The sequence below is a fragment of the Coregonus clupeaformis genome, chromosome 25 (assembly GCF_020615455.1).
Source record: "Coregonus clupeaformis isolate EN_2021a chromosome 25, ASM2061545v1, whole genome shotgun sequence".
Lineage (NCBI taxonomy): Eukaryota > Metazoa > Chordata > Actinopteri > Salmoniformes > Salmonidae > Coregonus > Coregonus clupeaformis.
In genome coordinates, this window is record NC_059216.1 from 28,964,313 (window position 1) to 28,985,349 (window position 21,037).

The 21,037-nt window shown below is 43.3% G+C and overlaps 1 protein-coding gene across 3 annotated transcripts in view; it reads right to left on the reverse strand.

Moving 5' to 3' along the window:
- Positions 1–21,037, reverse strand: part of LOC121539490 (disheveled-associated activator of morphogenesis 1-like) — an 86,561-nt gene that overhangs the window by 9,870 nt on the left and 55,654 nt on the right. For 2 of the 3 annotated variants that reach the window (XM_041848018.2, XM_041848017.2), the window contains exons 3-19: positions 18,097–18,186; positions 12,874–12,945; positions 11,591–11,685; positions 9,993–10,326; positions 9,635–9,745; positions 9,436–9,539; positions 9,259–9,325; positions 9,040–9,157; positions 8,289–8,427; positions 7,430–7,488; positions 7,112–7,299; positions 6,115–6,405; positions 5,528–5,635; positions 4,520–4,546; positions 3,042–3,139; positions 1,650–1,734; positions 404–510 (exon numbers count right to left, since the gene is read on the reverse strand). In XM_041848018.2, coding sequence (XP_041703952.2) covers positions 404–510; positions 1,650–1,734; positions 3,042–3,139; positions 4,520–4,546; positions 5,528–5,635; positions 6,115–6,405; positions 7,112–7,299; positions 7,430–7,488; positions 8,289–8,427; positions 9,040–9,157; positions 9,259–9,325; positions 9,436–9,539; positions 9,635–9,745; positions 9,993–10,326; positions 11,591–11,685; positions 12,874–12,945; positions 18,097–18,186 — 2,093 coding nt within the window. The remainder of the gene's footprint in view (positions 1–403; positions 511–1,649; positions 1,735–3,041; positions 3,140–4,519; positions 4,547–5,527; positions 5,636–6,114; positions 6,406–7,111; positions 7,300–7,429; positions 7,489–8,288; positions 8,428–9,039; positions 9,158–9,258; positions 9,326–9,435; positions 9,540–9,634; positions 9,746–9,992; positions 10,327–11,590; positions 11,686–12,873; positions 12,946–18,096; positions 18,187–21,037) is intronic. The other variant, XM_041848019.2, reaches the window with a different exon arrangement.

A 21,037-nucleotide genomic window follows, 5' to 3' on the forward strand; every position in this document is an offset into this window, starting at 1 on the left:
GACCGAGCGGCGCATATTACTGTTCGATTTGAGAAGGGCGCTCCTCCCTCACCACTTTTGCCCATTCTCGTCACGGGCCATAGACCAGCATAATCGAATCCGCTCAATGATCTGTGTCAATTCCTGTTAACGGCCATTTTAATACAATACTATAAACACAGAAAGTGTTGTTACAGTAAACCGACAAAGGAGAAAGTCCCTGATGAAGACTACATGTTAACAATTAAGTAGTATTTCAGTCAACTTCCATTGTCATCTGAGAGCACCTGAGTATTTTCCACTCTACAGTATACTAACAAACAACAAAAGAACATCCTGTGGCTAGTGCCTAATATGGGGAATGTGGTGATACACAATGTAGCAGTACCAATGGTGTATCATGATACTGAAACGAAGTCTGTACCTGCTCATCTCGTAGAGGAAGCGGTCAGCTTTGGCCATGCGGTCCAGCTCATGCTTGTGCTCCTCCAGGAGATCCATGTCACTCTTCTCTGGGACAAATTTCAGCAGCTGGACAGGAACAGGACAGGGGGAGAAGACCATTATCAAGAGAGATCTTGGACATCCCACACACCAAGCCCCATCTCTTCACTGTGATAGCTGATGTGTGGTGAGCTTTCTGCCGTAAAATGTAAGGTAAGGCGAGTTTCCCCCTTACTAAGTAAAGAGTTTTGAGCGTTTGTAAAAGCCAATCAATGATTCATTATTATAATTGAAAAGACATGCAGGTGTGGTAACCCCATCTGCTGCTGGAAATAAATGGTCTCTGTGCTTTGAATGTAAATGATGTTGAAATGACTCAGACGTAGAACTCGTAGAACTTTGGTATTGTTCCATAGAACAGATGGATCAGGTTGGCAGAACTCAGAACAGACATGGCAGCCAGGCACGCAGTATTCCAACTAACAGCATTCAGATGCTTTAAACCCTTGCTAAATAACCTACACCATCCAGGCCGGGCCGGGTGGTGCCCCACCACAACAAGTACTCCAATCCGTCACTAACCCAGTCCCCGTGAACACTTCAGCCTTTCTTTATTTAGGTCCCTAAAGCAACAGCAATGAAAAGTCTTATAAAACTGGATTAGCCTTCAATTACTCTTACATCTATTTGAAATTACTATAGTATTTCACCTAGTCACTGTCATAATTATGGGGCGACAAAGAACATGAAGGCTCAGTGGTTTTGAGAAAAGTTTAACAGGGGACGAGGAAGGAAGAAAACGTGACAAACTAACAAAATTGCTGAGTTTTAAGATTACATGTCATCAATTAGTCATCATCAAAGCAATTATTGGCTTACACAGTTCTGTGGAATTTCGTGATACATTTGGCCTGTGTGTTGTCCTTCAATCAGAGTAGAAAAAGAACACAGTGCTCCCTAAAAAGGATATATTATAAACCAATTACCCAGGCAATAATATGATCTGTGCTCTTGTTGAGGCCTGTGATCAGCGTCTAACAGATCTGTAAGGTGGAAGCAAAATGGTGGAAGCTGCTTATACCTATCCAGACCCTTCAGATCTGCAAACATCGAAGGGTTAGAGGGATGGATCAGATGGGAATTGGGACTTGCTATATGGTATAAAGCCATTAAGCCACTACTGTAGAGAGGAGGGCTACATGCTGTATGAGTGAGAGAGGGCCCACCTGCTCCAGCATGTCTTTGGGCAGATCCTCCTGTTCGTCCATAGTCAGGATGGCCCTCTTGATCTCCTCATTGGTCAGCTTCAGCCTGCAACACAACAGCATTACCACAGTGGATTACTGTACACCAGTTCTAAATAGTCAATAAGAGAGGACACCAGTTTGACCAGTTGTACCAGTTAATGCCTTGTTATTGGTGTGTTTACTTTTCATTTCAAAAGTAATGTACAATGCATTCATGTTATGTAATGTACTGTTCTACATGTGTCACCTCAAACAATTATCAATTATATCCATTTTGAAAAGCACTAAGTGTCAGTTAAAAAGAGAGTGAAGTCCAAAGCTAAATAACCTGTGCCGCACATTCAGCAGTTGCAGAAACAGGGTCAATATTTTAAGTCACAGGTATTAGCCCCCAGCCAGCCAGAGAGAGCAGGTGGCAGAAAGCCTGGTGGTTCTGCTCTTTGAAAAGCTCCACTGGCAAACAAACACACTCATCATCTACAAGTAAAAAACATACGGGTCTAAAAGACTTGGGCCCCAAACCAAAGAACGACCCACCCACCGACCCACAGCTCTAAAGGAGTTGGGCCTGAAGCCCTAGCCTACCACAGCAGACCACGGTGCTTTCTGACAGGACTTCTCACAGTCAGCATAGCGGATTTAGGCACACACTAATGACAGAGCAATTAAGGTTCAGTCATGTCAATATTATTAAATACATATCTGCCTTATTCAAAGTGTTGGCTAAGACTGAAAAGGCATGTTAATGCATAATTGATGGCACTTTGCAGAAAATAATATTTTCAGGTCTGCAAGTTCGAAAAAAGGAATGAACCGCTGTTCATCAACCGCAAATATTGAATGAGACTTTAAATACAGGAAGCAATCAAAATAGCTGAATCACTTAAACTTTCAGGTTTCATTCGCAGTGGTTAAATTGAGAATGATAGCTACATGAAATTAACTTAGTAGAAAGGACACAGGCCTCTTTGTTTGAGGTTGCTCCCATGGAGACCAGGGATGACGGTAATGAAACAGAAAATAGTTCCTGGCCAACATCATCCCGTTACAAAGTACATATATAATTCTTGGCTGCACTTGATGTTTAAACACATTGTCAAATATGAAAAATTATCCCTCAACTCGAGTCGAAGTTGATGAAAATAAAGAATTGCTCAAATGGTAGATTCAATTTGAATTTAATGTAACTTGGCTGTGTACGGTAACAAATTAAGTGTGTGTGTGTGTGTATGTGTGCATACATGCATGTGTGTGGAAAGAGACATTTCAAGCACCCATCAGATGGATACAATCACAATAAGTGATCTCCACTAATATAAGTAGAACATACTTCTGCCTTGTCATCATGGGGTAAAAAGGTCAAATACTAACCGAGAGAGGAGGATGTTACAGTTCTGGGCTCTGCGACCGTCGATGACTGACAGCTCCTTGACCTTCTTGGAGGTCACCGTGTCATCTTCGGACTCTTTCTGGAAGGAGAACATTTGGGAGGGAAGGAAGAGTTTGAACATGAACCGTAATTAGCTGAACTTCACATTCCGTTCATATAAACACACAATATTGTATAATTTATCACACTAAGGCACTTTTGGATGGAGGCTAGTATGCAGAAAACAGCTAATTCTTGTTGTACTACTGTACATGACCTTAAACGATACTCTCTACCATCAAGCTAGATTTAGACAGCTTTACTGTTTAATAAACACCCAATTGTAAATCACTCGTCATACTTAAGCACTTTTGGATGCAGTATTTGCTGAACGCAGCAAATGCTTTTGACTACATGACCTTAATGATACTCTCTCTGGGAGGAAGAACCACACCTAATACACCAGGGTTGTATTCATTAGGGCGCACGTAACAAAATGTTTTGCAACGGAAAACAAAAATGTGCATTTTCTATTGTACAACCCCAAGTTCCCTGTTTCAGACAGTATTCTTCAAATTTGTGCGTAATTAATAAGATCCAGGAATAACAGTGCCCTAAACTATGCTAGGTGGAGGGCTGTGGCTGACTCACACCTGCAAACAGTTTAGCTGTTGATCAACGGCAATAGGAAGAAGTGTTTTTATTAAGGCCTCTTCCATTTCACCACCTGCTGTCTCATATTAAAAACTATGGTGCATAGTAACCAACACACACACACACACACACACGCACGCACAAATGCACACGCTCGCACACACACGCACAAACACACAGACATGATATCCATATGCATGCAACATAAACCCAGGGTGCACAGGAGACACACAGTATGAACATAAAACAGCAAATTGTTCCTTTGACTGGGTCAGTATTCGAAACTGCCAAATGGAGGACAGCTGGGAAACAGGCTGTGTGAAATGGTGTGTTTGGCGATCAATTGCTTCACCCCAAGAATACAGGAGAGATTTGTTTTTGGAAAACGGATATCTAGCACTTTTTATAGTTGCAAGACTCCAGCTGCTTGCAGAATTGACTGCGTGCCTCAAAACCAATTTGGCTAATTATGCTCAGAAACATCTTGAAATGGTAACCAATAAAACTGAAATAGTTCATTCAAACAACATGTTGGTGTGTTTAGAAGTACAGTATATTCCAAAAGTCTTGATTGAAAGAATAAATCCACAGAAACACAGAGATCGAGACTGCAGGAAGACATGGCTTTCACAATTAGTTCACCTACGGACACACATACACACAGAGACACACGATCCCCTTAGACATAAACAGGACAGAGTTAAGGAGAGAGAGAGAGAGAGAGTAGCGTACAATGAAGGACGGTAGCGAGCATCAAGACAGATGCGTCACAGAAGCAGAGCAGGGTAAAGGTCACAGAGGAGTCAGAGGTCAAAAGATCACTCACCTTGTTATTGTTCATTGTTAAGAAGTCCTAAACAGGCGGGTGGGCAGGAAGCAAGGAAGATTCGGCATTCATTATTAATTAGAACAAGCGTGCAGTAGGCTATGTATGGTGAATTACTGGGCCAAATCAGCGGCCAGCGATGCATTTGTTTGTGAGGAAAAGCGGAATCATGAGTCAGAGATGCAAATTAACTTTGTTCAGACACATCATAAACAGTATGGCTTAAAATTAATAAATTCCTTATACGACAAAATTAATTACATTTGACGCAACTTTCTTTATACTCTTAGGGGCAGTTAGTAATGGGAATTGGGCCCTAGTCTAACCTTTCCAATCACAGTCTTATTAGGTTGGTTAAGGGAAAAGGTATGGGGAAAGTGATATCTGGAGAATTTAAACTGAACTACAGTAGACATTGTGGACATAATAGAGGCTTAATGGACATAATAGAGGCTTAATGAAATATGCCACGCTTCTCATGCAGCACTAGTAAACTATCCAAGGACCATGTTATCAGCATGGCTACTTCCTGTTCCAAACATTCCTTCCGTCTGGTTCCCAGGAACACTCACAAGGTAGATGATTAAATTGAACAGACCTAAAAAAAAGCTAGCCTGGTCCCATATCTGTTTGTGCTATCTTGCCAAGCCTTTTGGTCATTGTCACCATAGGAGTTGGCAAGACAAAACAAACTGATCTGACACTAGGCTATCGTAAAATGCTCTGTAATGGCCTGATTTCCCTTTAAGCCAGTTCCAGACAATGTGTTGAGAAGTGCTGCTGGAACGATTCAGTTACAGAGTGCAATGGCATGCATGTGTTTATCACTAGCTAGAAGTGTTTGTTGGAACAGCATGGTCGGTGGCCATGGAAACGCTCAGAGTAGTTACATGCAAATTGTTAAGAAGTGATTCAGGGTCTTGTGTCCTGTCCTTAAGGATGAATTGCTATATACTGAAATGCCTTTTCTCTACAGTAATACTTTGGTACTTAGGTGTTAAACTGTACCTGCTGTCTCTGGTATGCAGAGAAGGTCTTCTCGATGTCCTCAAGGTCCAGGATTTTGAAAACCTTGATGTCATCGACGTCCGTCCACACAGTGCCCTCCAGCTTATTCTGCAATAAAACAAAACAGCCCCCATCCATAACTAAGACTTTAAAAGCTGAGACAACAATACAGGCCATACATACACCCCTGGAATTCTAGAGGTTACAACAACAACATATAAACACGTCTAGGGCTTGTTTGCTATATTGATTTCATGCAATTGTGCAAACAATGCAAGAGATAAAGCATTGGGTAAAAAGGCAATCCTTATCCTTCATTCCCCCTGGACAGTCTGAGATGTAGCTACAAAAACCTCTCTGTTCTGTCTGCCTCATCAGCACAACACTCACTCCCTCTGTACTGGACAGAAATGTACAAAAACAATTCAATTACTGGCTTTGTCCAAAATGACACCCTATTCCCTATTAAGTGCATTACTTTTGACTATGGTCCATAGGGCTCTGGTCAAAAGTAGTGCACTTCATAGGGAATAGGGTGCCATTTTGGATGCAAACCTTTACGGTCTGACTAAGCAGAACTCACTGACCTCAGCCAGCTTGGCCCAGTTGAATGACTTGAGTGGGTTGGAGGGCTGGGGGATGTTCTTCCTTTTCAGCCCAGGTCCCATGGGAGCTCCAGGGGGAGGAGGGGGACCAAGGGGAGCCATGCCTGGAGGAGGTGGAGGTCCACCGGGTGGAGGGGGTGGCGGTGGAGGCATGCCCCCAGGGGGTGGTGGAGGGGGGGGGGGCATCGCAGCCTGCATGGGAGGGGGTGGTATGGGACCTCCAGGGGCCCCAGGTATGAGTGGAGGGCCACCAGGAACACATGGATTTGGCCTCTGAAAAAAATGGGACACATTGGGATGTACATTCGATTTGTACTGGATGTACTACAATACTTACTATGTTACATAATGGAAATCATAGAAGCACTCTGTACTAGCTAGAGCAGTTCTAATCAACATATATTGATTTGGAAGAACATCACAAGGCAATGTTGTTGTGTTGATGTTCATGTCTACCTGTGCTGTAACCAAACATCCTGTGTATCCACTCCTAAACTGAACGACTAAGGGGAAAAGAGGACATTAGCCTGTTCCCAGATTTGTTTGTGCTGTATAGCCAACTCCTATGGTTGTTGTTTAGCATGACAATGACCACAGGAATTCGCAAGACAGCAGGCCATGTTGTTGTTCATATACAACTGTACTATAACCAAAACATCCTGCCTTTATTCCTGATTGGAAAAGCTAAAAGGAGGAGTAAGGTGTAAAGATTTGTGATGCTATTGTATTTTCTATGTTTTTCCATGGACTCTTGGAATATATCCCCATTGTGAGCTAGAACAGAGATCTAGCTCACACTAGGCCTCCTGTAGCTCAGTTGGTAGAGCATGGCACTTGCAATGCCAGGGTTGTGGGTTCGATTCCCACGGGGGGGCAGTATGAAAAATATATGCACTCACTAACTGTAAGTCGCTCTGGATAAGAGCGTCTGCTAAATGACTAAAATGTAATGTAAATGTAAACAAACAAACAAACGTACAGTGCTGAGGTCATGCAGCCTGGCGGAGAGGTCGGCCACTTGCTGCTTGACCTGCTTGTGTTCGCTGGACTCCTTCTCCAGCTTCTCCTTCATCTTATTCAGTGTCTGCATCATGTCCTCCTTCTCCTGGGTCTTGGCCTCACACTCGCGTTCCTTCTTGTCAAACTTCTGCTGCAGCTCATGGTGCTCTGAGAAACCAGACCAGACCAGATCAGACGAGACCAGAGCAGTCATCAGCATGATGATACACAGTACAGAAGGGTCTGCCTTCCGACAGTTCCATCGCTAATAGAAACCAGAGAGCAGAAACGTATGTACCTTTTCTCATTTTCTCGGCCTGTTCTTTCCACTGTTTGACTTCATTCTCGTTGACCAGCCTGAGCAGAAGAACAGAGGAGGTTAGGTTCAGTATCTAAAGTATTAGACATCGCAGCAAAATCCCACTAGGCATTACCTCCCACTGAGGTTAGGCATAGGTTTAGTTATAAAAACGGGTTCATTAGATAAGTCATTGGTGATCAGAGTAGACAACAGGGAACCTGTAAGCGTCTTCTAAACCTAACCATAGACAGTCAGACTTCATACCCAGAGTCAGATTTGCAAGAGGCAGCTGCAGGGGTTAACTGATGTTTCTGTGTATGCATATTTGGAATTCTACATTTCACTGATTTCCTCATCCAAAAAACAGATCAAAGTACTTTCATTCTGGATTATATTTTCAAAAAGGAATTATTAAAATCCCAGTAAAATCCACAAAATGACTTGCTGATTTTTGGCGAGTATTAATGGATCAGGGTATTCATGCTAAATCGGCAAATGGTATTGAAAGGATTATAAAATGAAGGAGATAATAGGGTATACACATATTTTACATTTCATATTTGTGATGTACAGTACCTGGACCAAGAGTGATTATGATCATGGCCACTGTATTAAACCCAGGATAAGATTAACTCATGAATAAATATACAGCATTGATTATATACATGATCACCATATTTGGATTTAAAGCCATTTCTAGAACGAGGCATGTTCAATACCACATTGAGATTTACGATGAAGACAGTCAGTCAGTCCTCTGCCGTGCGAGGTGGGGAGAACGTCGAACCGACTCGGACATAACTCAGGCATGTCAAAATGTTTCCCCCCCCCCTCTCGTTCCTCTCCTCTCACTCACATTCGCACCACGTTCTTCACGTTGAAGTTCTCCAGAGGGGTGACGTCAGGGTCATGACCTTTGTCGTTCTGCAGGACGATTTGCTGGACGATACGGTCCAGGAGGAGCCAGTAATGCACTGTGTTCCCACTACGCTTGTCTGAGAGAAGAGAAGAGAGCACTTTATTAATACCCAAAGGGGACATTTGATTGCAACAGCCAATGCATACCCAACAACGAATATCTAGGGCCGGTTTTCTGGACACAAACTAAGTCTAGTCCTGGAGTAAAAAGCATGTTTAATGGAGATTGTCCATTGAGAATGCTTCTTAGTCTAGGACTAGGCAAAATCTCTGCCCATGAAATCCTACCATACACATAGCAACACAATAAGGACAGAGTCTTACGGGAGAGATCAGGCTGAAAATAGGCCCTCAGGACAACATAAACACAGCTAAAGCAATGTGGAGGAACAACATTTCCGCTATAGTGTAGAAAGTTCTTATCAACAGGCAAAACACCCTCTAGAGAGAAATCCCTCACATAAGCAGAATTCCAACAATAATTTCCAGGTATTTAAAACTACCTAGAGAGGACATCATTTTTACTGCCGTCCTAAAAGACACTAAAAACACTGATGTATAACCACTTTGGATCCCTCTGAGAAACCAAACAGTCCAATTCTCAAAGATGTAAAAGTTGAGGCCTGAAGAGTCTTGGTGAACTCAAACAACTTTAAAGAAATGGCGGACAGCAGGCAGGCAGCACTTACAAGGCATAAGGAGACAGTGCTGTAAGACAGATATAAAGTGCGGGTGTGCATCTGTGTGGTTCATCTTCTTCTTTATGAGCTCAAACACTTGCGTGGCACTTTTTGTGTCAATGTGCACCTGCAACAACAAAAACCAAAAGTTGATATTAGAACTAGTAGACAGAGAAACAACTATTGCAAACGACATGCACTGTATAGGTAAATCCCAATGTTACTCACAGTGTCAAAGCGTTTTGCCAAAGATAGTTCATCCTCGTTTCTCAGCATCTCAAAGAAGTCCAAATGCCTGGAAGACAACATCTAATGGTCAGACACAATCTACTGCAGTTGGGTATGACAGTGTGGTCTAGATCTGAAATGTACTATACCAGTCATGCAGTTTATGACTTAACTCACCTGTCTAACGTTGAGTTGTCGTGGGACCTCAGTTTATCGATGACCGGCTGGATGCCCAACATAAGGAACTCGTACCGCAGGTGAATTCTGAACTCAAAGCTTGACTGTGAAATACAGTACACATAGCAGTTAGACTCTCTGAAGACAACCAACTGGACCATAAGAGGGCAAATACTTAGAGAGGAAGAGGAGCACTCACCTCCCCTGCTCCCTGACTGAGCACTGCATTGATGAAGGACATGATGGCTGTTTTCAGGTTGACCTCGTCCCTGTAGCGCCCCGTACTCCTGTCCAGGTCATTCAGCAGAGTCTAAGACAGGATAAAAGGAGAGAAAGAAGCATCAGTAATATGGACATAAGAAACGTAAAGACTAAACACTAATTAGAGTAACACCTGAAAGTTCTATATGTTAAGTGAATAAGGCCATGCAACATCTCTGGGTCAGTCTTAACATAAGGTTAAGGAAAGCCTTGTGCTAACACATTACAGTGTGAAAAGCCCAACTGAACACTTGGCTACAGTGGTGTCTATGAGGCCAAGGTGTCTGTCCTCCCACCTGGAAGCGAGTCCTCTCGCAGGCGAACTTCTGATAGTGCAGCATGGCCTCCAGGATCTTCCTGTGGCCTCCTGGCACCAGACACACAGCGCCCATGATCTCCAGCACCGCCACTTTCGTCTTGACATTCTCTGTGGCCAGGCTCTGGGCGATAATGTTAATGCTCTCTGTATGGGAGAGCACGTGGGAGCGGCCCTGGGAGTTGTTCATCAGGGCCTTGATGCAGCCGATCAGGGACGTGTGGATCTGGGACTCGGTGGTCTCGTAGTCCATGCTCTTCAGGAAGTTCAGGATGCAGGTCAGACCGTCCAGGTCGATGAACCGCGTCACAAACCTTTAAAGGAAGAGGAGGATTGAGGGTAAAGGTCAGGGAGAGAGACAGGCTGCATCTGAAATGGTAACCTATTCCCTATGTAGTGCATAATTTTTCACCAGAGCCCTATGGGCCCTGGTCAAAAGTAGTGCACGATATAGCGAATAGGTTGCCACTTCAGATGCACCCAGAAACAGATAACCTTTCATATAAATTCCATTCTGTTCCTGGACAATACACAATCAGATCCTACTATACCCCTTCTTTTACTTTGGCAAAACTAATTTCACAGTTGACTGGCTTTCACTAGGAAATGGGGAGATGGCGAGATCAAACAAGCTATAAACATCAGTAAACCTGCTGGGGGGTGGGGGACCTTGACCTTGACCCTTAGTGTGGTGACCATGTGTTTTATGAAAATTGACTAAAGTATATTTATAGAGTTTGATCACTTTGTTGCCCTCTACAGTAACTTAACTTTGTTTAACAAACCTAAGAGTTTGTGTGCATGTTTTTTCGGTGTGCATGTGTGTTCAATGTAAGCAAGTGGAATTGCAGTTTTCATTCGATGAAAACAAAAACAGAGGACAAATAAACATCTTTAGCCAGCAGACAAGCGCCATTTAGCACAATAAAATAGGCATGGAGGAAAACAGAGAGAGCTCATTGGTGATAGACTACCATGACCCCTGGGAGGGGTTAGAGGTGAAAGGTGAGAAGGGCAGTGTTGACCTAACCTCTGGAGGACCTTAAGGGGAAGACGTTTTACCTGACGTGTGTGTGCTTGCATGCGTGTGTGTGTGTGTGTGTGTGTGTCAGGCTAGTCTACGCGGTGTGGTCTATAGGGCTGTAATATCATATTATTGCAGTGGTGTTTGGACTGGACTGGGGCTGAATGGCTCTCAACACAAAGCCTAGTCTAGTGATTAATCATATTAGGTCACTCTAATGATGATGAATGGCCTGTGAGACTGAGCACAGTAAATTAACCCAACCTACTTTGTGCAAATAGCAGACTCACTAAAGCGCTCTCGGCCATACTCTGTTATGACTTAAACTCAAAATAGAATATGAGTTTATCATAACTAATATCTCATAAAAGAAAAGGAAACTCGATATCATGTGATCTAAGTCTATCCAGTGCAGTAACAACGCACTCCAATTCTTCAGTTTTCGAGTTTCACAAACACATACATTTACATAGCACACATCTTAATTGAATGCATGCATATGAGAACAAGTATGCATGAAAAGGAGCATGAGTGTATGAGTGTCACTGGTATACCTCATGGGTTGTGTCCTTAGAGCTGTCTTCAAGCTCTCTATAGTCTTGTTCCTCTCTTCCTCATCCTCCATTTCCAACGCAATAAGGGTCTTCCTCTGGTGATGAAAAAATATCGATTTCGAAAACTTGTTAGACAAGAAGACTCAATGACAATGTACTCACTAAAACTCAAAATGGTGTCCCGCAAGGCTCTGTTCTAGGACCATTATGGTTCTCTGTGTTTTTCCAGGCCATAAGAACTTTGACCCCCAGACCTATGATTCATGGTGCTGGGAAGGAACCTGCTCAGTAAGCTACTATCCCTGGCTGTAGACCACCAACAGGCAGCTCTTATCCCATTATCCAAGCAGCCCACCAGCATCGCCTTTACTGATACATGACTGGAGGTAATTTCCTCTACTCGGTCTGGAGCAGGCTACACCCTGTGGTAACAGTTAGAAGTTAGGGATCCAACCAGAATCTCACACCTGCCAGCCCTAACAGTGCTAACTCCACTGCCCTGTGAAAACATCCTAAATTAGCCCACAGGGATCCCTCCCAGGACTACTACCTCAGAACCAGAGGAAGTATGTGGATATTTAACACACACCTCCAGGGTGTGAGATCCCATTAAGGGACCATGGATTAACGTCATCAGCTTGTCAAATAGTGCATGTTCAGGTGGACAAGCCTTTTCAGGTCGTCATTTTAAAAGATAATATGTTCTCAAAAACTTACCAGGTTAAATAAAGGTAATTCTTATACTGCATCTTTGTCTAATATAAACTGTGAGGGTTTCAGTTATTTACAGATGTGAGAAATATGTAGTATTATAAAAAGAGACACACACAGATCCCCCCCTCCAGGCAAACCTATAAAACAAATTGATAATACCCCCTAATTTACTCTAATTTCCCACAGATTTAGCATCAGACCATAAGCTTTTACAAGGAGAGATACCCATAAAATAGAACATCTTCTCTCTATATAGTGGCTAGTGCAACACCAAAATCACATGGCTCTCTCTACTCTACAGCATGTCTGCATGGTTGGTTGTTGTGCGTTATTGTTTTGCATCTGGTCCTCTGTAGCTCAGCTGGTAGAGCACGGCGCTTGAAACGCCAAGGTAGTGGGTTCGATCCCCGGGACCACCCATACACAAAAAAATGTATGCACGCATGACTGTAAGTCGCTTTGGATAAATGCGTCTGCTAAATGGCATATAATTATTATTATTATTTGCAATGTTAGCTAAATTTGCCAAGTACAGGTTGGTTATTTGATGAGGGGAGAAGGATACTTACAGCAGCCATGGAATTCAACTGGTCGATATAGAACTCTGGCCAGCTAGTCGCACCCTTGCTCTCTTCTCCCTCCTGAAACGGAAAACAGACAGACAGACAGACAAAGGGTTACATAAAACACACACATACACAGAGAAACACACACACACACACATTCCTTCCCCACCCGATTATATATTTCCCTTGACCATCATGTCATTATCCAGACAAAACCCAAACCCTGTATTGAACAGTACACTACGTAGCCTGAGAACAGAGAATACCTCCAAGGCCTTATAACCCCCATATAACCTGAGCCACTAATGTGTAATTGCTGCTGAACTCCTTCCAGTGACAGTGGAGTGTGTGAACTGGACTGTCCTCATTCATTTCCAGCCTAGTCTCCCTTTGGGATCATAACAACCACACCAGATATGTACTCTCTGGTTCTCACCTGGCTCTCTGTCTCACATAGACTGTATAAGGTTGCTGTGCAGCCTAAGCTCATAGATTCTTATAAATCCCCTGTGTATCGCTGGCTCAAGTGGTCCATTTTGTCTAAGGTTTTGGCTGAGCATGAACAGTCTATAGTAATGTCCAGTATATGCATTTTCCCTCCTTAGTTATGGGTTCTTAACAGATGGTAGTATTTGTATTCTATAAAGGTTAATGATCTGAAATAATGCCATTGTACATTTACTGCAGTTGGGTAATTTTCTATGTTTAGGCTATAATCTACTGCTGCTCCTCTTTAAATCACAGCGGCGTTTAGCCAACACTGACCAGGACAAGACATATATCAAGCCCAGCCTTCATTGCACAAAGTTCTTTCAAACATTCTTCCACAATCATTTCAAAAGAGAAATTCTTCTATTCTTCGTTCTTTCTTCCAGTTCAGTGTCCTAGTTCCATATATTGTCCAGTCCCCTGACACCTCATAATTGAAGCCTTTATTGAGTCCCCACAGGAGTGGTTAGGTAAGCAGATTTAAATGGGCTACTGGGTGAGCTGCCCACCCACACTTCCCAAAGCTTCCCAGACTAGCAAACCAAACACTAACACTAGCAAACCAAAGACCGGGCTAGGGAAATGTGTGTGGCTTGTCTCACAGGCTTAGCAACAGTCAACACAATATCCCATTAAAGGGGTCCATAAATCTGTGAAAACAAAGGAGCTGGAGCACTCCCTCTCTCTCCCTGATGAGGTGTTAGTTACCCAGATTCCCATCCATCCTCATCACATGAGCAATGAGATTATAAGGACGGAACCAGGCTCTATTTCAGAGGTGGCTATATTTCGGGCAGCAGAATGTATTAAATAGTTGGGTTCGGCTAGCCGAACAGAACGAGTGTGCTCACATACTCCCTTAATAGACCTTCACTTGGAAAACGAGAAAAAAGCAGCAATAGTACTGTTTGTCCATTTTGAGACGCCGTAGCCAATATACACTTCCTCAAAATAGTCAGTATTAATCTAAGATAACTCAAGAAATCTGTCATTACTTTTGACGTTTTTGCCGATGAGATCTTAGTCACGCAATTTTACATCTAACTAAGATGTTTTGTGCAGTAATGAAAAAACGTGCATGAAAATGACAACAAAGACTTTATTGAAGAATCCCTACTGTTGACTAATCACTGACTTTGGCTCCGAATTTAGGCTTGCCTTCAGAAAAAATTTTGTGTGCCCAAACAGCCGAAAAAATCCTCACCGTAGTCCAAAACGAACAAAAACATCACAAAATAGTATAATATATGCACAAACTCTTCTGAAATGTTTTGGCTGGGAAGCATGCGGACACCTTAAGGAGTGGGTCAGCAGGAATGAGGTCAGTAGTAGTGACCACTTGTGAAATGTAGCACTGTGCTGCTATATCTCCCAATACTTACTGGAAGACTGGTAAGCTTGGAGCTCTCTTTGTAGGTCAGTAAGACATCACAGAGAACACAGCACACTTGCTACCCCACATTGACCACCTTGGCAGTTAGCATGGCTGGTAGGTTCCGGCCAACTGACGATGAGATCTACTCTGGAATCCCAACTGAGTATTGCTTAATTTCACTATTGTGTCACGTCTCTGATCAACAATAGTGAAACAGAACAGCGTTCAATTTGGATCCCAGACAAGGTGAGATCCACGCAGTTAATGAGACAAGACGTTGACCCCAGTAAGGGAACTATGAGGGATATCCCCTTGAGCATGGTGAAGTTATTAATTACACCGGATGGTGTATCAATACACCCAGTCACTACAAAAATAAAGGCCTCCTTCCTAACTCAGTTGCCGGAGAGGAAGGAAACCGCTCAGGGATTTATCCATGAGGCCAATGGTGACTTTAAAACAGTTACAGAGTTTAGTGGCTGTGATAGGAGAAAAATGAGGATGGTTCAACAACATTGTACTTACTCCACAATGCTAACCTAAATGACAGAGTGAAAAGAAGGAGACCTGTACAGAATACAAATATTCCAAAACATGCATCATGTTTGCAATAAGGCACTAAAGTAAAACTGCAAAAAAATGTGGCAAAGAAATGAACTTTATATCCTGAATACAACGCATTACGTTTGGGGCAAATCCAACAGAACACATCACTGAGTACCACTCTTCATATTTTCAAGAATGGTGGTGGTTGCATCATGTTATGGGTATAAAAACTAGGGAGTTTTTTTTGATAAAAATAAATGAAATAGTGCTAAGCACAGGCAAAATCCTAGAGGAAAATCTGGTTCAGCCTGCTTTCCACCAGACACAGGGAGAGGAATTTACCTTTCAGCAGGACAATAACCTAAAACACAAGGCCAAATATACACTGGAGTTGCTTACCAAGACGACATAGAACGTTCCTGAGTGGCTTAGTTACAGTTTTGACTTAAAATCGGCTTGAAAAGGTGATTCTAACATGTATTGACTCAGGGGTGTGAATACTTATGTAAATAAGATATATCTCTGTATTTGCAATAATTTCTAAAAACATGTATTTACTTTGTCATTATTGAGTATTGGGTGTAGATTGGTGAGAAAAAAAATATGTAATCAATTTTAAATTCAGGCTGTAACAGAATAAGTCAAGTAGTATGAATACTTTCTGAAGACACTGTAGGTTATGTCTGTGTGTTAGACGCATGACCTCAGTATATAATTTAATATGGCAAGCAAGCCAGGCTTCTGTATTCACATATTTATGAGCTACAGTCGGTCATGACAGATGAGAACGTCCTTCCAGGAAATGTATCCAAACCATTAAAGAGGAACAGCACAACTCCCCAACGTTGGGGTTAATTTCCTATTAGAGTGCTGCAACATCAGGGGAGGGCTTTGATGTGTTGACTGTACTGAATTGGGGCAAGGGCACGGAGGTGGGATTGGGGGGGAAGGGGGGGGGGGGCTTATGTTGCGTCTCACCCGCTCTCTCTTTCTCATTTGTTTGAATTGAAAATATTTCCCACACACTAGCAGAGCTCAGCAGACATTCCCTCTAGATACTGTTGCTAACATACATACAGTGGGGGAAAAAAGTATTTAGTCAGCCACCAATTGTGCAAGTTCTCCCACTTAAAAAGATGAGAGAGGCCTGTAATTTTCATCATAGGTACACGTCAACTATGACAGACAAATTGAGGAAAAAAAATCCAGAAAATCACATTGTAGGATTTTTTATGAATTTATTTGCAAATTATGGTGGAAAATAAGTATTTGGTCACCTACAAACAAGCAAGATTTCTGGCTCTCACAGACCTGTAACTTCTTCTTTAAGGGGCTCCTCTGTCCTCCACTCGTTACCTGTATTAATGGCACCTGTTTGAACGTGTTATCAGTATAAAAGACACCTGTCCACAACCTCAAACAGTCACACTCCAAACTCCACTATGGCCAAGACCAAAGAGCTGTCAAAGGACACCAGAAACAAAATTGTAGACCTGCACCAGGCTGGGAAGACTGAATCTGCAATAGGTAAGCAGCTTGGTTTGAAGAAATCAACTGTGGGAACAATTATTAGGAAATGGAAGACATACAAGACCACTGATAATCTCCCTCGATCTGGGGATCCACGCAAGATCTCACCCCGTAGGGTCAAAATGATCACAAGAATGGTGAGCAAAAATCCCAGAACCACACGGGGGGACCTAGTGAATGACCTGCAGAGAGCTGGGACCAAAGTAACAAAGCCTACCATCAGTAACACACTACGCCGCCAGGGACTCAAATCCTGCAGTGCCAGACGTGTCCCCCTGCTTAAGCCAGTACATGTCCAGGCCCCTCTGAAGTTTGCTAGAGTGCATTTGGATGATCCAGAAGAGGATTGGGAGAATGTCATATGGTCAGATGAAACCAAAATATAACTTTTTGGTAAAAACTCAACTCGTCGTGTTTGGAGGACAAAGAATGCTGAGTTGCATCCAAAGAACACCATACCTACTGTGAAGCATGGGGGTGGAAACATAATGCTTTGGGGCTGTTTTTCTGCAAAGGGACCAGGACGACTGATCCGTGTAAAGGAAAGAATGAATGGGGCCATGTATCGTGAGATTTTGAGTGAAAACCTCCTTCCATCAGCAAGGGCATTGAAGATGAAACGTGGCTGGGTCTTTCAGCATGACAATGATCCCAAACACACCGCCCGGGCAACGAAGGAGTGGCTTCGTAAGAAGCATTTCAAGGTCCTGGAGTGGCTTAGCCACTCTCCAGATCTCAACCCCATAGATAATCTTTGGAGGGAGTTGAAAGTCCGTGTTGCCCGGCGACAGCCCCAAAACATCACTGCTCTAGAGGAGATTTGCATGGAGGAATGGGCCAAAATACCAGCAACAGTGTGTGAAAACCTTGTGAAGACTTACAGAAAACGTTTGACCTGTCTCATTGCCAACAAAGGGTATATAACAAAGTATTGAGAAACTTTTGTTATTGACCAAATACTTATTTTCCACCATCATTTGCAAATAAATTCATTAAAAATCCTACAATGTGATTTTCTGGATTTTGTTTGCTCATTTTGTCTGTCATAGTTGACGTGTACCTATGATGAAAATTACAGGCCTCTCTCATCTTTTTAAGTGGGAGAACTTGCACAATTGGTGGCTGACTAAATACTTTTTTTCCCCACTGTAGAGAGCGAGAGAGATGCACACACACACACATAACAAACAGATTATCTCTCTCACGCAGACACAGTACAGACAGAAACAAAACACATGATGAGGTTACATGCATAATAACTACTAGTCAAGTGGCCTTAAACTTACCTTCTTCTTGCTACAGTACATCTGCCATTTCTTCTCAGCTGGCAGGGCAAAAATGACTTCCCTGTGTTTCCCTGACAGGTCCAGCTCATCCTGCAAGGTGAAAGAGGAACATAGTCCTGTGTTAAAGGGTTATTAGGCATCTCTATGTCTGACACACTGTCATGAACCTGTGGTAAGAGGGACTATCAAATCTTTCTTGATCGAGATAAAAACCCGTACTACGATCATTTTAAGCTGATACAGTGTTTTTGAGTGATCTTGGCTTTGTGATTTCTCAAAATATAATTTTTTCGCTTTCTGACTTCAAACTGGTTTTGTGAGTAAGATGGGAAGCAGATTGATCAAACTAAAGATACGAGAAGATGCGCTGATAATAGAAAGCTACAGTATGAACTCAAATATATATATACAGTGAGGGAAAAAAGTATTTGATCCCCTGCTGATTTTGTACGTTTGCCCACTGACAAAGAAATGATCAGTCTATAATTTTAATGGTAGGTTTATTTGAACAGTGAGAGACAGAATAACAACAAAAAAATCCTGAAAAACGCATGTCAAAAATGTTATAAATTGATTTGCATTTTATTGAGGAAAATAAGTATTTGACCCCATCTCAATCAGAAAGATTTCTGGTTCCCAGGTGTCTTTTATATAGGTAACAAGCTGAGATTAGGAGCACACTCTTAAAGGGAGTGCTCCTAATCTCAGCTTGTTACCTGTATAAAAGACACCTGTCCACAGAAGCAATAAATCAATCAAATTCCAAACTCTCCACCATGGCCAAGACCAAAGAGCTCTCCAAGGATGTCAGGGACAAGATTGTAGATCTACACAAGGCTGGAATGGGCTACAAGACCATCGCCAAGCAACTTGGTGAGAAGGTGACAACAGTTGGTGCGATTATTCGCAAATGGAAGAAACACAAAATAACTGTCAATCTCCCTCGGCCTGGGGCTCCATGCAAGATCTCACCTCGTGGAGTTGCAATGATCATGAGAACGGTGAGGAATCAGGCCAGAACTACACGGGAGGATCTTGTCAATGATCTCAAGGCAGCTGGGACCATAGTCACCAAGAAAACAATTGGTAACACACTACGCCGTGAAGGACTGAAATCCTGCAGCGCCCGCAAGGTCCCCCTGCTCAAGAAAGCACATATACAGGCCCGTCTGAAGTTTGCCAATGAACATCTGAATGATTCAGAGGAGAACTGGGTGAAAGTGTTGTGGTCAGATGAGACCAAAATCGAGCTCTTTGGCATCAACTCATCTCGTGTTTGGAGGAGGAGGAATGCTGCCTATGACCCCAAGAACACCATCCCCACCGTCAAAACATGGAGGTGGAAACATTATGCTTTGGGGATGTTTTTCTGCTAAGGGGACAGGACAACTTCACCGCATCAAAGGGACGATGGACGGGGCCATGTACCGTCAAATCTTGTGTGAGAACCTCCTTCCCTCAGCCAGGGCTTTGAAAATGGGTCGTGGATGGGTATTCCAGCATGACAATGACCCAAAACACACGGCCAAGGCAACAAAGGAGTGGCTCAAGAAGAAGCACATTAAGGTCCTGGAGTGGCCTAGCCAGTCTCCAGACCTTAATCCCATAGAAAATCTGTGGAGGGAGCTGAAGGTTCGAGTTGCCAAATGTCAGCCTCGAAACCTTAATGACTTGGAGAAGATCTGCAAAGAGGAGTGGGACAAAATCCCTGCTGAGATGTGTGCAAACCTGGTGGCCAACTACAAGAAACGTCTGACCTCTGTGATTGCCAACAAGGGTTTAGCCACCAAGTACTAAGTAATATTTTGCAGAGGGGTCAAATACTTATTTCCCTCATTAAAATGCTAATCAATTTATAACATTTTTGACATGCGTTTTTCTGGATTTTGTTGTTGTTATTCTGTCTCTCACTGTTCAAATAAACCTACCATTAAAATGATAGACTGATCATGTCTTTGTCAGTGGGCAAACGTACAAAATCAGCAGGGGATCAAATACTTTTTTCCCTCACTGTATATACACACTACCAGTCAAAAGTTTGGACACACCTACTCATTCAAGGGTTGTTCTTTACTTTTAACATTGTAGATGTCACGACTTCCGCCGAAGTTGGTGCTTCTCCTTGTGCGGGCGGCTATCGGTGGTCGTCGTCACCGGCTTTCTAGCTGCCACCGATCTACGTTTCTGTTTTCCATTTGTTTTGTCTGTATTGTACACACCTGGTTCTCATCACGTTAATTTGTTTCCCTATTTACCCCTCTGGTTCCGTCATGGTGTTGTGCGTGATTGTTCCTTGTTTGGTGTTATATACTGCTGTGAGCAGTTGTATTTCCCTGCGTGGAAATTAGATGTGTTGTTTTTCCGAGTAAAGTTTGTAATTTACTCAGTTCTGTGTCCTGCGCCTGACTCCGTCCTACCGCTGCACACTGACACCTGACAGAATCACGCACCACATAAGGAGTCAGCAGGTGCACCCAGTCCTCTGTTACCAGTGGAAGAGCGCGTCCAGCAGCACGCGACGATGCTCCACAATCTGGGCACAGCCATGGATCGCCTGCTGCACACCATGGAGCGATGGGAGAGAGAGGGTTTTCCCACAACCCCATCAACTTCACCTCAACCCACACCATTGTCCACCCCTCCGTCACCTGGACCCAGTGGGATTCGGCTCTCGCTCCCGAAGGCCTATGATGGGACAAGTGCCGGGTGCCAGGGGTTCCTGCTCCAGGTGGAGATCTACCTGGCGACCGTCCACCCGGCTCCCTCGGGTTACGAGAGAGTGTCCGCCCTCATCTCCTGAAAGCGCTGGAGTGGGCCAACGCCGAATGGGGAGGTATAGACGCTAATTTGGTTCGCTACGAGGATTTCACCCGCCGTTTCCGGGCGGTCTTTGATCATCCGCCTGAGGGGAGAGCGGCGGGGGAATGCTTGTTCCATCTCA